The sequence below is a fragment of the Anomaloglossus baeobatrachus genome, chromosome 2, assembly GCF_048569485.1.
Source record: "Anomaloglossus baeobatrachus isolate aAnoBae1 chromosome 2, aAnoBae1.hap1, whole genome shotgun sequence".
Lineage (NCBI taxonomy): Eukaryota > Metazoa > Chordata > Amphibia > Anura > Aromobatidae > Anomaloglossus > Anomaloglossus baeobatrachus.
Window position 1 is genome coordinate 67,013,081 of NC_134354.1, and position 15,196 is coordinate 67,028,276.

A 15,196-nucleotide genomic window follows, 5' to 3' on the forward strand; every position below is an offset into this window, starting at 1 on the left:
AGTGCTTTAACCCTACCGGACTTTCCTATACTGCTTTAACCCTTCTGGACTTTCCTTCACTGCTTTAACCCTTCTGGACTTTCCTTCACTGCTTTAACCCTTTCAGACTTTGCTTCACTAGAAACAGTTAAAACTCCAAATGCTGTTAATGTCATTATGAGCTCTGACATAAGAAGGGGAAAAAAAAATAAAATATGTAGCGGAAATCTGCCTAGAACATTATTGCTTCGGATGACTCCTATCTGGTCTCTTTTCATGCAATATAAAACAGAACAAGCTTGTACTTTTCTTCCGATTGATAAATATTTCAAAGGGCGGCATAAATAATTACTGCATGAGAGATACATAAAATCTATTTTTATATCACCCAAATATTCTGGAGATCTAATACAACATACTTTTATCCTACCAGACCTGAACATTTGGATGCTATACCATCATAAACATCCACCTCCACAGAACAGAAAGCAATAACGCCTTCTGTTCAGACCTTGGCATTGCAGCATGGACTCAACAAGGGGGTTCATGGTGATTTTATAAACCCTGCACTTTCCACCCAAGTGGCAATGACACCAGCTTTTACTGAAGCCCTATTACTCTTAAAAGAGCAATTTAGTTGCATGCACAGCTATTAGACTCCGGCAGCCAAGCTCCGAGCTGTCAGTGCAACTGCCTCTCATCTGTTTTGACCAAGCCTAGCATATTTTCTCTCCCATTCCTGCCGGACACAGTCATTACTGTTTTTATATTTGTCAATCAATCTCTGGGTGAAAACAAAGAGATATATCCTGAATATAAGCAAAGTGACGAGGAGAGATGTGCATTTTCCTGGCGTGAACTAGCAGCAGTGCTCGCTGCCTGCTCTGTGTGTTGATGAAACAGAAGCAGTGAGCAATGTGCTTTACCTCTGGGCTACATGTTTGAGATATTGCTTCTACATCCAGTCATGGCAAACCAACTGTGTGCTCTGATTCTTCAGTGATTAATGACTTCTCTCCGATTGGGAAAAAAAGGGACACTGTGGAGTACAAGAAGATGTTAGGAATGGTGTGAAAGGAACATCTGGACATGTTATCTTCAGAGAAACGCAGGACCATCACCCTTGAACTTATCTTCATCTTTATGCTCATTTTCCATGGTGGAACTTTAAGTAAGGTTAGCAGGACCAAAGGCAAGAACTGGAAAGGGGGTAAGTTTGGAAAGTTTTCTACAAATACCAACTTATTGCTAATGCTGTGGACTTGGGATGGAGATTTTGAAGGTTGTGTTGAGTTTGTCTTCCTGGATGGACTCCTCAATATCTACTGTACCTTGTTGTGGTGTCATTGAGGCTTGTTTGGTAGTGTTGTGTTATGATGACTACCAAGTTGTGTGAATTTCAGCAGGTTTTTGGACTGTAGCTTGACCTTGGTGTGGTCAATATGCCTTTTAAATGAGGAATTCAGACTCAGGGTTGATCATATGTCTATGTATTGTCATCTAGAAGCTGTGAATTCGGAAAGCCAAGAGCAAAGATTAATATTCTAGCGACGATCTGATTATAGAGGTAAATTAGATTGACCTTATTGAAAGAATAGCACATAGGGAAAGAAATGACTAACGCTTTGTAAAATGAGCATCACAGTCAGCTCAACTTTTGTCTAAATAGAGACTAGTCAAGCATTGGAGTTGTGCCTGTGTCTTAATCTTGTACTGCACAAGGGTTAAACAACTCGAGTCTATGCTTTTTTCTGCTTCTTTTTACGTCTGTGTATTTTCTATTACATTTCTAAGGGTAATTCAACTCATTTTGTTGCATAGCTGTTGCCGGCAAGGATCTCTCTAATGGCTGTTGTTATCTTGGTTGGTGCTGTTCTTTTCTTTTTTCCCCAGCGCTCCGTGTAGTGATATAAGGTTAACGAGAAGCATCAACATTAAAAAAAGAAGTTTAAATAATTTATAGCAACATCCCAGCAGCAGCAGCGGCGGCGGCAGTCACTCACACCCCTCCTTTCTGGATTTCCTTTGTTGCATTAGGACGCTGCAAATCTTTTACCTACAGTACTTCAATGGACAACTTCCAAGAGCCACTTAGCCCGTGCTGCTAGGGCAAGGGGATAATAAGAACAATAAAATGTTAGGACCGAGAATTGCTCCATAGGATGGAAAGTTGGCGTTTTACAGCAGTTCATAAACAAATGGATATATTATGGGTGAAACAGTATTGGGTTTACGGTTATATATACAGGGTCATTTGTTATACAAGCTATGAGACTAAAGAAATAATGTCCACTGTAGATACTCATCTACAGACTCTCTACCTATAGATGATAAAGCCATTTTGTGTTACTTACAAAGTTCAACAAATAAAATCTTTACTTATCTGTTCTCGAAATGTATGTGCCGAGAGCTTCTTTCAAGCAGGTGGATTTTCAGCTAGAAGCTTAACCGGTGGAAAAAAAAAAGCTTGAAAAGGCTCTAACATCGTCTGCGCTTGAAAAGGACTCGCATGAGTCAAAACATTTGGAATACTTAAAAGGTTTCCGTTCAGAAATGTTGCAAAATATCAGACAATACTAAAAGTAAAAACACTATAAAAAGTTGAAAAAGCTCTATACATATTGCAAAAGGCTCAACTCAAACAGTTGCGCAGGTTTGAAACGGAGCTTGAAATTGGTCTAAAAAAAAAAGGGTTCCAAGCAATAATGCTTTAATTGCTAAAGGAAGGTAAAGGCAGAGTCGTGCTGGGGCATTTTGCAGGAAGCTCTTAATTTACGTCAAAGAAAGTTGAAATAGAGCAAAAATAAAGCAATAAGTTGAAAAGAGCTTAGTACAAATGGTTCGGTGTTTCAAATGCGCTTTTATGAGATAAAATATTGCAACCTTGAAAAAATAAAGGCTCCTGTATAAACCCAAATACATATATCAATCTCGAAAAGCTCTGACTTTGGATGAAACTTTGTAGTAATAGGTGTATAAAGTTTAATGAGAACCTGTTACAAGGTCAAACGTTTGTTCTCTTTTTAATTCCTGCTACTCACTTGATTATGACGTTTTTTACAATAAGGTTCTAGAGATTTGGATGTTTTATCCATTGCTAATTTTTATGGTCTTTAACAATGGGGAATAAACTTACAGCAGCCTAAAGATGCACCCACTTAGATCCTGAGTAGAGATGAGCGAACCTTAAGCTGGGTTCACACATAGCGACAGCGACAACGACGTCACTGTTACGTCACCATTTTCTGTGATGCAACAGCGACCTTGTAAGTCGCTGTTATGATCACTGCTTAGCTGTCAAACACAGCAGACGCAGCAGCGATCATAACGACACGCATCGCTGTGGAAGCGATGCTGCGCTTGGTAACTAAGGTAAATATCGGGTAAACAACCAAAGTGCTTCTCTGGTTACCCGATATTTACCTTGATTACAAGCGCACACCACTTAGCGCTGGCTCCCTGCACTCATAGCCACAGTACACATCGGGTTAATAAGCAAACCTTTGCTTATTTCCCGATGTGTACTCTGGCTGTGTGCACAGAGCAGGAGCCGGCAGCACAGGCAGCGTGAGAGCAGCGGATGCTGTAACTAAAGTAAATATCGGGTAACCAAGGAAAGGGCTTCTTGGTTACCCGATGTTTACCGTGGTTACAGCTTACCGCAGGCTGCCAGACGCTAGCTCCCTGCTCGCTTCAGTTCGTCGCTCTCTCGCTGTCACACACAGCGATGTGTGCTTCACAGCGGGAGAGCAATGAGCAAAAAATGAAGCAGGACATTCAGCAACGAGCGGCGACCTCACAGCAGGGGCCGGGTCGTTGCTGGATGTCACACACAGCGACAGCGACGGGACGTCGCTGCTACATCACAGAAAATGGTGACGTAACAGCGACGTCATTGTCATTGTCGCTGTGTGTGAACCCAGCTTTAGGTTCGATTTTCGAACTTAACATTAACTTAAAAAATCAAGGTTTGGGTTTCAGGTTCCAATGCTTTACGTGTGAACTTGCTGTGCTCAGGTAGGCTTGGTGCTCAACCCTGTGGGAGCCTGGAATGGCTCACACTGGAGGTAACATCAGCACAATTACATGTAGTGTGCAGCCCATGAAATTGTTTGAAAAAGCCCGCCCACCCTCATCCAGAAGTTATCTGCTTATGGCTGGCTGTTTGTGGGTGGAGACTCAAACTGCCAATCAGTTACTTGCTTTGGGTTTTGGATCAAGCTCAAGCCAATGGTCGCTCAGCTCATTTTCTGCTGGCGAACCGAACCTCCACAGAACTGCTCATCTCTACCTGTGAGACACATCTCCTTGGTAAAGACTAGTGATGAGCGAGTGTGCTCGCCACTGTTCAACACTTGATCGAGCAACATGGTGTTTGTGTACTCACGGAGCTCGGCAACATATTGCAAGTGACACAAGAACACCAAGAGCCAGCTCCCTTCACTGAATAATGGGAGCCAGCACCCCACTGTGAGCCATTTACAATCTTTCAATGACTCTCGAGGGGGATAAAAATAATATTTTTGGATGTACTGTGTCAAGAAAAAAGAAGAAAGAAACCCCACTTCCCTCACTCCCACAGAAAATACTCTGTTTATGGCTTGTTGTATGTGGGTGGAAAGCCGAATTGCCCAATCATTGACTTCCATAATGCTCGTTACTTGAGTTGAGCCCTTTCAGAGCATCTTACTTGTTCGACTCCAGTAACGAGGACCTGAGCATTTTAGTGCTCACCACTCTCTAGCAAAGACCATAAAAAATAGCACTACATAAAAAAACACATGTCTATGGAACTGCATTGCAAATTTAAAAAAAAATCCATCAACCAAACAAAAAACACAGTACTTAGGTGAGCAGCAGGAATAAAATAAGGATCAAAAACTGGCCACTTTTGACCTGGTAACAAATCCTCTTTAAGGCCCCCTTCACACGTCCGTGATACACGTGCGTGTTTGGTCCGTTTCCGTATATACCGGAGACACGGCCAAACGTGCACCAATGTTAATCTATGATTGTGGTCACACGTGCGTTATTTCATTATGTCCGTGTGTGCGTGTCCGTGATTCGTATGTGTTTGCGTTTTGCACGGATGCATGTCCGTTATCTGCACGGAGCACGCACACGTGGACACAATGAAAGTCTATGGGTATGTGCACACACGTTAGTAAACATGTATGCATCTACCTATAGTCCGTGTCCGTTTGGTGTTTTAATTTCTAGTGATGTCGGCTATTCTTTCTATTTCTGTGTATGTCGGTCAATCTCCCTGAGTCCGTCGGTCGGTCTCTCTGTCTCTCTGTTGGTCTCTCTGTCTGTCTGTCCCTCTCTCACAGTCTGTCGGTCAGTTCCCCCCCCTCTCTCATACTTACCGTTCCCCGATCACCGGCGCGGCTCTGCACGGCATTCACACTGCTGCGGCGGCTTTTACTATTTTGAAAAAGCCGGCCGCTCATTAAACAATCTCCTATTCCCTGCTTTCCCCGCCCACCGGCGCCTATGATTGGTTGCAGTGAGACACGCCCCTACGCTGAGTGACAGGTGTCACACTGCACCCAATCACAGCAGCCGGTGGGCGTGTCTATACTGTGCATTAAAATAAATAAATAAATAATTAAAAAAAACGGCGTGCGGTTCCCCCCTATTTTAATGCCAGCCAGATAAAGCCATACGGCTGAAGGCTGGTATTCTCAGGATGGGGAGCTCCACATTATGGGGAGCCCCCCACCCTAACAATATCAGCCAACAGCCGCCCAGAATTGCCGCATACATTAGATGCGACAGTTCTGGGGCTGTACCCGGCTCTTCCCGATTTGCCCTGGTGCTTTGGCAAATCGGGGTAATAAGGAGTTAATGGCAGCCCATAGCTGCCACTAAATCCTAGATTAATCATGTCAGGCGTCTATGAGACACCTTCCATGATTAATCTGTAAATTACAGTAAATAAACACACACACCCGAAAAAAATCCTTTATTAGTAATAAAAAACACACACATATACCCTGGTTCACCACTTTAATCAGCCCGAAAAAGCCCTCCATGTCCGGCGTCATCCAGGATGGTCCAGCGTCGCATCCAGCTCAGCTGCATGGAGGTGACCGGAGCTGCAGAATACACCGCCGCTCCGGTCACCTCCACGCGGCAAATGAAGACAGTCGCGCGATCAGCTGCTGTCACTGAGGTTACCCGCTGTCACTGGATCCAGCGGTGGCCGCGGGTAACCTCAGTGACAGCACAGCTGATCGCGCGACTGTCTTCATTAGCTGCGTGGAGGTGACCGGAGCGGCGGTGTATTCTGCAGCTCCGGTCACCTCCATGCAGCTGAGCTGGATGCGACGCTGGACCATCCTGGATGACGCCGGACATGGAGGGCTTTTTCGGGCTGATTAAAGTGGTGAACCAGGGTATATGTGTGTGTTTTTTATTTCTAATAAAGGATTTTTTTTGGGTGTGTGTGTTTATTTACTGTAATTTACAGATTAATCATGGAAGGTGTCTCATAGACGCCTGACATGATTAATCTAGGATTTAGTGGCAGCTATGGGCTGCCATTAACTCCTTATTACCCCGATTTGCCAAAGCACCAGGGCAAATCGGGAAGAGCCGGGTACAGCCCCAGAACTGTCGCATCTAATGTATGCGGCAATTCTGGGCGGCTGTTGGCTGATATTGTTAGGGTGGGGGGCTCCCCATAACGTGGAGCTTCCCATCCTGAGAATACCAGCCTTCAGCCGTATGGCTTTATCTGGCTGGCATTAAAATTGGGGGGAACCGCACGCCGTTTTTTTTAATTATTTATTTATTTATTTTAATGCACAGTATAGACACGCCCACCGGCTGCTGTGATTGGGTGCAGTGTGACACCTGTCACTCAGCGTAGGGGCGTGTCTCACTGCAACCAATCATAGGTGCCGGTGGGCGGGGAAAGCAGGGAATAGGAGATTGTTTAATGAGCGGCCGTCTTTTTCAAAATAGTAAAAGCCGCCGCAACAGTGTGAATGCCGTGCAGCGCCGGGGATCGGGGATTGAGGAACGGTGAGTATGAGAGAGGGGGGGGAACTTCATTCACTCGGGGGATTAGTGGTCACCGGTGAATCCTTCACAGGTGACCGCTAATCAGTACTCGACACAGACAGAGCCGCGGTATGAGGATGAAGTCGGGTGAAGTTCACCCGAGTTCATTCTCATCGCGCAACTCTGTCTGCTGTCAGCCGACATTTATAAACGACATTGTGCAACACACACACGGACATTAGACACGGACATTACACGTACACATACACGTTAATTCCACACGCACACACGGACGTTCTACACACAAACACGGCTAGCATACGCAATTCACACAGGTGCCACACGGACCATAAAAACGGACACAAAAACGGGACACGGACCCGAAAAACGGCCCGTAACACACGTGCGTGTTTTTCACGGACGTGTGAAGGGGGCCTAAAGAAGACATGTCACCAAATTTTTCAAGTTGAACTGTACACAGGATCTGCAGAACAGAATAAAACTTTTTTTTTTAAATTCTGCCTCTCTTTTGTTAAGATATTAGCAAGGAAGTTATTTGGCAACTAATGAGTTAATTTTACTTAAGCCCAAGTGGGTGTTAGCAGATAGTGTTCACCTGGGGCGTGTACTTCTTCCACTGTATGACCTTGTCCAATCATAAGCAGACAGTGAGTGTTAGCAGATAGTGTTCACCTGGGGCAGCTACTTCTTCCACTGTATGACCTTGTCCAATCATAAGCAGACAGTGAGTGTTAGCAGTTAGTGTTCACCGGGGGCAGGTACTTCTTCCACTGTATGACCTTGTCCAATCATAAGCAGGCAGTGAGTGTTAGCAGATAGTGTTCACCGGGGGCAGGTACTTCTGCCACTGTATGACCTTGTCCAATCATAAGCAGGCAGTGAGTGTTAGCAGATAGTGTTCACCTGGGGCAGCTACTTCTTCCACTGTATGACCTTGTCCAATCATAAGCAGACAGTGAGTGTTAGCAGATAGTGTTCACCGGGGGCAGGTACTTCTGCCACTGTATGACCTTGTCCAATCATAAGCAGGCAGTGAGTGTTAGCAGATAGTGTTCACCGGGGGCAGGTACTTCTTCCACTGTATGACCTTGTCCAATCCTAAGCAGGCAGAAATACTCAAGAGAAAGAAGATAACACCCCCCAACAATAGTTCAGAACAGGCTACTACTAGGTGAGATACAATGAGCAGAACACACCTGTGATTACTAAAATTGTTGAACTTTCATCTCCTGGGAGTTCTTGTGGGGTGGGGAGTAAAGGGTCAGTGCTATGAAAGGAGGAGAACTGACTAATGGGTTTGTAATATGACGCAGCTAAAATCTGCTGTGCTGCCCTCCCCCTTCTGAGACTGCCAGAAGATGAGATCTGGAATGTGTTGTAATCACACGTATGCCTGCTGTACTTTGCATTGAGTGCAGAGCTAGGTGACACACAGACGTAGCCTGCCTATGATTGGTCAACATCATACAAGGAGCAGAAGTTAACGCCCACAGTGAAAACTATCTGATAATGCTCTCTTGGACATGATGAAAATGAACTAATTAGCTGACATTTTTTTATTTCTAATAACTCAATAGAAAAGTGAAATTACAAAATAATCTGCTCTGCAGCCGCTATGACATCATGTGTCAATTTCAACATGAAAAGTTTGGTGAGAGGTTCCCTTTAAGAATCTTTTCTTGCCTCGAAAGCTGTGACTTTTCATATTTTACAGTTTAGTGACATTAGAAATAGCCATATGTGTAGTATTGTACAGAATACACCTGCAGAGCAAACACTATATTTTGTCCTCCATTGCAATATTACTATAATGCACAGGATAAGCATTACCTAAATACTAAGCAATAACTCACAATAATTATTAAAGCAATACATGTAGCTGAGACATTATTCAAAGAAATGTGGTGTAATTACTTTCTAAGCCTGCTTTCTCATGACTATCCATTCTGTTCATAGGAAACCCTAATGTGGTTCAATATCTTTACATTGATTTATGGATGATGTAGAGTTTCACATGTAGCGCTATCTGTTTGCAGTATAATGTGCATTAAAATGTGGTTCCCAAGCAGAGACTGAAGCTGTAGAGGAGGCAATGCTTCCAGAATGCCAATGAACGTTGCCCCCACCTGTGTGACCATACATCAGTACCTGGATCAGTACTTAAGATCTGTGTTCTAATATGGATTATACTATAAGGGTAGATGCTGTAAATTGTATTGCATCTTTATGAAAAGCTGAACATCATTATAATATCTACCACTAAGGCGGGCTTTGCACACTGCGACATCGCAGCCCGATGCTGCGATGCCGAGTGCGATAGTGCCCGACCCCGTCGCAGCAGCGATATGTGGTGATAGCTGGCGTAGCGAAAATTATCGCTACGCCAGCTTCACACACACACTCACCTGCCGTGCGACGTCCCTGTGGCCGGCGACCCGCCTCCTTGTTAAGGGGGCGGGTCGTGCGGCGTCACTGTGACGTCACACGGCAGGCGGCCAATCGGAGCGGAGGGGCGGAGATGAGCAGGATGTAAACATCCTGCCCATCTCTTTCCTTCCGCATATCCTACGGAAGCCGCAGTGAGGCCGGTAGGAGATGTTCCTCGCTCCTGCGGCTTCACACACAGCGATGTGTGCAGCCGCAGGAGCGAGGAACAACATCGGACCGTCGCGTCAGCGTAATCATGGATTACGCCGACGCTGCACGGATGATACGATAACGACGCTTTTGCGCTCGTTAATCGTATCATCTAGGCTTTACACACTGCGATGTCGCATGCGATGCCGGAAGTGCGTCATTTTCAATTTGACCCCACCGACATCGCACCTGCGATGTCGCAGTGTGCAAAGCCCGCCTTAGGCTGTGCACACACATTGGGTTTTTATCACCATTTTTGATGCGTTTTTGAATGCAGATTTGTCACAAAACCTGAAAGGAATCCTGATGTAAAGTCAATGAGAATCATGAAGTCTCATGCACACGTTGAATTTTTTCTTTATGTAGATTGGTGCAAAAATAAATATGCAGCTGTCAATTTTTGATGCATTTATGCTGCAGATTTCACCCATTCTAATGAATGGGGAAAAATGTGCACCAGAAACGGACCTTAAAAACGCATCAAAATGGTGGTAAAAGCGCATCAAAATCATGGCAAAAATGCATGATTTTTCCTCTGCGTTTTTCCTACTAAGAGATGCGGAAATGGTGCAGAAATTTCTGCATCAAATACTTAACATGTACACATAGCCTTAGGGGTACTTTGCACACTACGACATCGCAAGCCGATGCTGCGATGCCGAGCGCGATAGTCCCCGCCCCCGTCGCAGCTGCGATATCATGGTGATAGCTGGCATAGCGAACATTATCGCTACGCCAGCTTCACATGCACTCACCTGCCCTGCGACGTCGCTCTGGCCGGCGACCCGCCTCCTTATTAAGGGGGCGGGTCGTGCGGCATCATAGCGACGTCACACGGCAGGCGGCCAATAGAAGCGGAGGGGTGGAGATGAGCGGGATGTAAACATCCCACCCACCTCCTTCCTTCCGCATAGCCGGCGTGGTAGGAGATGTTCCTCGCTCCTGCAGCTTCACACACAGCGATGTGTGCTGCCTCAGGAACGAGAAACAACATTGTAACATTGGTCATTTCCAAATTATGGAAATGACCGAGGCTACACCGATGATACGATTACGACGATTTTGCGCTTGTTAATCGTATCATAAAGGCTTTACACACTACGATATCGCCTGTGATGCTGGATGTGCGTCACTTTCAATTTGACCCCACCGACATCGCACCTGCGATGTCGTAGTGTGCAAAGTGCCCCTTAAAGTTACAGTCAATATAATAAAGTACATAATCTGTGCATGTGCTATCAATAATTTAGTCTAAACCATTAGAAAAACAAATAGTTATTCCCATTCTATTAGATGGTTAAAATTACACAGCGCTTGTAAAAACAAGCAAATTTAAGCAACAAGTACATTTATGTATTGTACAAATGTGTTCTCATTCTCATTTTGCAGATTTCTTTATTTTTTTTTAGTTTTATCTACTTTTACAGTGTTTACAAGCTCTTTTCTATTGAGCTTGTAAGCACTGCACTGATGCTGGTCAGAATTATTGCAGCGCGTTATTAGCTCCAGATCATATCTAGCCTTAGTCTTACTTGTGCTTCATATGCTGCGGAGACAAAGTTGCCTCATATAGCAGCATTGAACACGTCAGGCCAGCCAACAATGCTGCTGTCTGAGCTGTCATTCGGCTCCTACAGAGACCAAGAAGTCAGGAGACCGGGGAGTTGCGCTGTCCTGTAGAATGAAGATAAAATAAACCCTGTAAAGGGGATGTCTAAAGTTATAAAGATATATTTATTATTTTTCGACAATACTTCTTATGTATGAGTTGTGTCTTGTATAGCAGCATACTTCCACCAAAGCGAGTGGGACTGAGTTGCAGTACCAGGCATGGCCTACAGATTGGTGTGTAGCTTTTTCTTGTAACATTTTTTCATATCCCATGGCTGTTTAAAGGGGTTGTCCAGTACTTCTGATTCCACATGTTTCCCCCAGGTAAAATAATATAGACTGTATTCACCTCCCGTATGGCGTCCTTCCAGTTGTGTCTGGGCTCATGTAGTGTTGTGACATCCTGCAGCCCCATGTCCAATCCGTACTGGCTTCCTCCTCTCCGCCTTCAGACCAAACAAACAATCAACCAACAGGAAGTGAGTGGAGCAGCAGCCCTCACTTCCTGTTGATTAACTCGTTTGGTCTGAAAGCGGGGAGACCAAAGCCATCTCTGATTGGACATGGAGCTGCATGATGTCACAACACCACATGAGCCCTGGCACCACGAACCCCCGTACCACTGGAACGGCGCCGGTATGGGAGGTGAGTGTAATCTTTATTATTTTACCTGGGGGAAACATGTGGAATCAGAAGGCGTTGTCCTAGTAGTGGACAACCCCTTTAATTCACATTTAAGTCTGTTTTTTATAGATTGGTACGCTATTGAAAATAACAAAGAAACGTCTACGAGCCATTAAAAGTCGTGAGCCTTATAAAAGTTGTACTTTACAATAATTTTCACCTGAAGGAGGAAGGGTCCACTTACTATTGAGCATTGATGTACATTATATTGCATGTTATTACTGATTATCATACAATCGACGTGTAATGTTAACATCAATGTTAGACCCACTTCTAACGTCCATTTCACACTATGTTTTTTTTTATATGGAACGCAAACAAATAAACAAAAATAATGTTTTAAAACTGACGCATTTTAAATCCAATATACCCATTTTTAACACATACATTCTCTTTTTTTAAAGGAGGGGTACTCTTTTTTTTATAGCGTAGGGGGAGGAGTTGAGTTTCAGTAAATCACTAACTTTTTTGGCTGAAAAAATGGATGCAAATTAATGGCAGTCCATTTGCATCCGTCTTTCATAGACTGCTATCTTCTAAAAAATGGATTTGTTTTTCATCTTTTCAACACAGGACTAAAAAGCACATGAGACTGTGTTTTTTGCAACCTGTAAAAAGACAGATCGAAAAGGATATGTGCACAAATATAGGTATTACAGTCACCACGGGGCGGTGAGCATCCAGGAGTGGATCCACTGGGCTGTACACTGGACTCCGGTGGAGGAGCTAACCTGGAGCTAACCCCTATGTAGGGATTGTCAGACGCAGCCAGAGGGGGCCTAAATGTACTACTGCCAAGACCAGTAGAGATCGTACTAGTTGGTCTCTTAATGTCCAGTGCAGAGGTGCTCGGATGTAGCAGCATGAAAGTAGTATCTTGGACTTGGCAACATGGAGGTGTTACGGTCACCGCGGGGCGGCGGGCATCCAGGAGTGGATCCACTGGGCTGTACACTGGACTCCGGTGGAGGAGCTAAGCTGGAGCTAACACCTATATAGGGATTGTCAGACGCAGCCAGAAGGGGCCTAAATGTACTACTGCCAGGACCAGTAGAGATCGGACTAGTTGGTCTCTTAATGTCCAGTGCAGAGGTGCTCGGATGTAGCAGCATGAAAGTAGTATCTTGGACTTGGCAGCATGGAGGTGGTGGCTCAGACGTCGCAGCACGGAGGTGATGGCTCAGACGTGGCAGCACAGAGGTGATGGTAGTAAACAAGCTCTAGAATGAGACACAGGTTAGGGACATGAGATTGATACTAGGACATGACAAGCTGAACTAGACACAGTAGTGTAATGGGATCTGAGAACTAGCAACAAAGTAACGAATAGGCAATGTTGCTCAGGCGCCTCCCCTAAGGGGAGGCAGTCCTAACTACCTTTAAGGTAATAGGTGACCTCAGGGGTCACTTCCGAGTAATGGATTGTTAACCCTTTAAGAAATGGGGTGTGGCCACGTGCACACCTTTTGAGCACTCCCAGAAGGCCTATGCATAGCCTGGAAGCAGGAGGAGCCCGGGGCAGACCCAGGGGCAGGAATGGGACACATAGGACTGCAGGACAGGTGAGGAGAGCACTGACTCTGCAGGGGTCTGGGAGCGGGAGCATGCAGGGGTGCAAGCCGGACACTACAGTAGGTTAAAAGGATACTCATTTGACATATTTTATTCCCATTATAGAATGTAGGATCAATATGATAATAATGATTGGAGTATTTATAGTAATTAAGAATTAAGAAGTCCATGAAGCAATAGTACCCTGAGAGTAGTGTCTTATTTGGAGATATTGGTGCAGCTCTAGATACATATCAGGGTCAGTCCAATATGCAGTAGTTTGAAAAAAAGTCTAAAGTATGGAAGAAGATTGAACAGAATTGCAGGATTAATCAGGGGAAGTTAATGCGACGAGTCCCCCTTATTCTTTAGTAAGACATTTCTAGCCTCAGTCTATGGACATGAACTATAGAGATGATAATACAAGGGAGCATGCAGTTCGGGTCTCGCATTGATTTGAAAACCGTCCCACCAATTCTCTTTCTACATCGGGAGAACCGCTCCGACATATTGTGATCCATTACGGATGGCTCTTCTTCTATCTTTACTTGGCTTATTTTCTTATTTGATGTTGTCTATTGTCTTTATGCCGTTTTGATCTTTCCTGCATTACACCTATCTAGTTATTTCTGTATACTCCGAACGTTATTACACTTTTATTACATAGAAGGAAAGTCTAACCATGATCACCTTTCAGCATCCTTTATTACTGCTGTTGCCTCCGCCACAAAAGGTTCAAGAGGATGAAAAGATCAAGGTGCCTGTCGCCATATGGGAACAGTTTAGACAGAAATACAGCTTTAATCTCATACGAGTGGTGAAAGGTTCTTGCTCTATTCCAGCTGTATTAGTCTGATATCAAAAGGGCTCAGCAATATATTGTGGCTCCCTTAATATGAGGCGGCTTCCATTATTTTTATTGTACATAGAATGTAGCTACTGCAATCCCCTCGTTGTCCTCAGCTGACTAAGAGATTTGGAGGATTGTGAGAGTTCAATGTCTGCAAGACCTGTCAGTGGATATAGGTCTTCTAAAAAGCATGGTGTAAGAATTTTGGGAAATATCAGATAAACTATGCAACTTAGCTTTCCATCGGAAGGAAGAAAGCTGTCTACAGGCAGCTGCTTAGCACTAGACGTCCCAGAGATGGGTCATTTAACATTTCTACCTTTGGAACCCAGAGACGGGTCGAATGACCTGAAGGATTTTAGCTAACTTCCTATAATCTCCATCTTTTGTTCTGTAATTAAGGCCATTACTGTCGCACCACAGGAGGTTGTTGTTTTCCATTGAGTTTAGCTATTTAGTTTCTAGTTAGTTCTATTAAGTTTGGACTAAGGGCCATTTGACCCTCTTTTGGGACTTCAGGGAGGAGCTCGAAATTTCTGGGACTTCTAGTGTTAAGGGAAGATTTGTTCCTCGTCTTTTTGGAAGATTCTCATTTTGGTTGGTATGCAATACCTTCCTTTCTTCTTATGAAGAGCTAATTTGCATACTATTTTGCCATGAAGCATCACCTGTAAATAGGTGTTTATACAGGACTGCAACTTTATATGCTATTTGAATCTCTCCAGAAAAGTCAATGCCAAAGTTGGTCTTGATGTGAATGAGATACAGTTAGGTCCAGAAATATTTGGACAGTGATACAAGTTTTGTTATTTTAGCTCTTTACAAAAACATGTTCAGAAATACAATTCTATA

General features: G+C 44.2%; 1 protein-coding gene across 6 annotated transcripts in view; it reads left to right on the forward strand.

The window, feature by feature from the left end:
* Positions 1 to 456: 456 nt before the first annotated feature.
* ROBO2 (roundabout guidance receptor 2) overlaps positions 457 to 15,196 on the forward strand; it is a 1,624,265-nt gene continuing 1,609,525 nt past the window's right edge. For 3 of the 6 annotated variants that reach the window (XM_075335077.1, XM_075335079.1, XM_075335081.1), the window contains exon 1: positions 459 to 1,189. In XM_075335077.1, coding sequence (XP_075191192.1) covers positions 1,069 to 1,189 — 121 coding nt within the window. In that variant the 5' untranslated portion in view covers positions 459 to 1,068. Of the gene's footprint in view, positions 1,190 to 15,196 lie in introns of all 6 variants that reach the window. The other 3 variants (XM_075335083.1, XM_075335084.1, XM_075335082.1) reach the window with 3 other exon arrangements.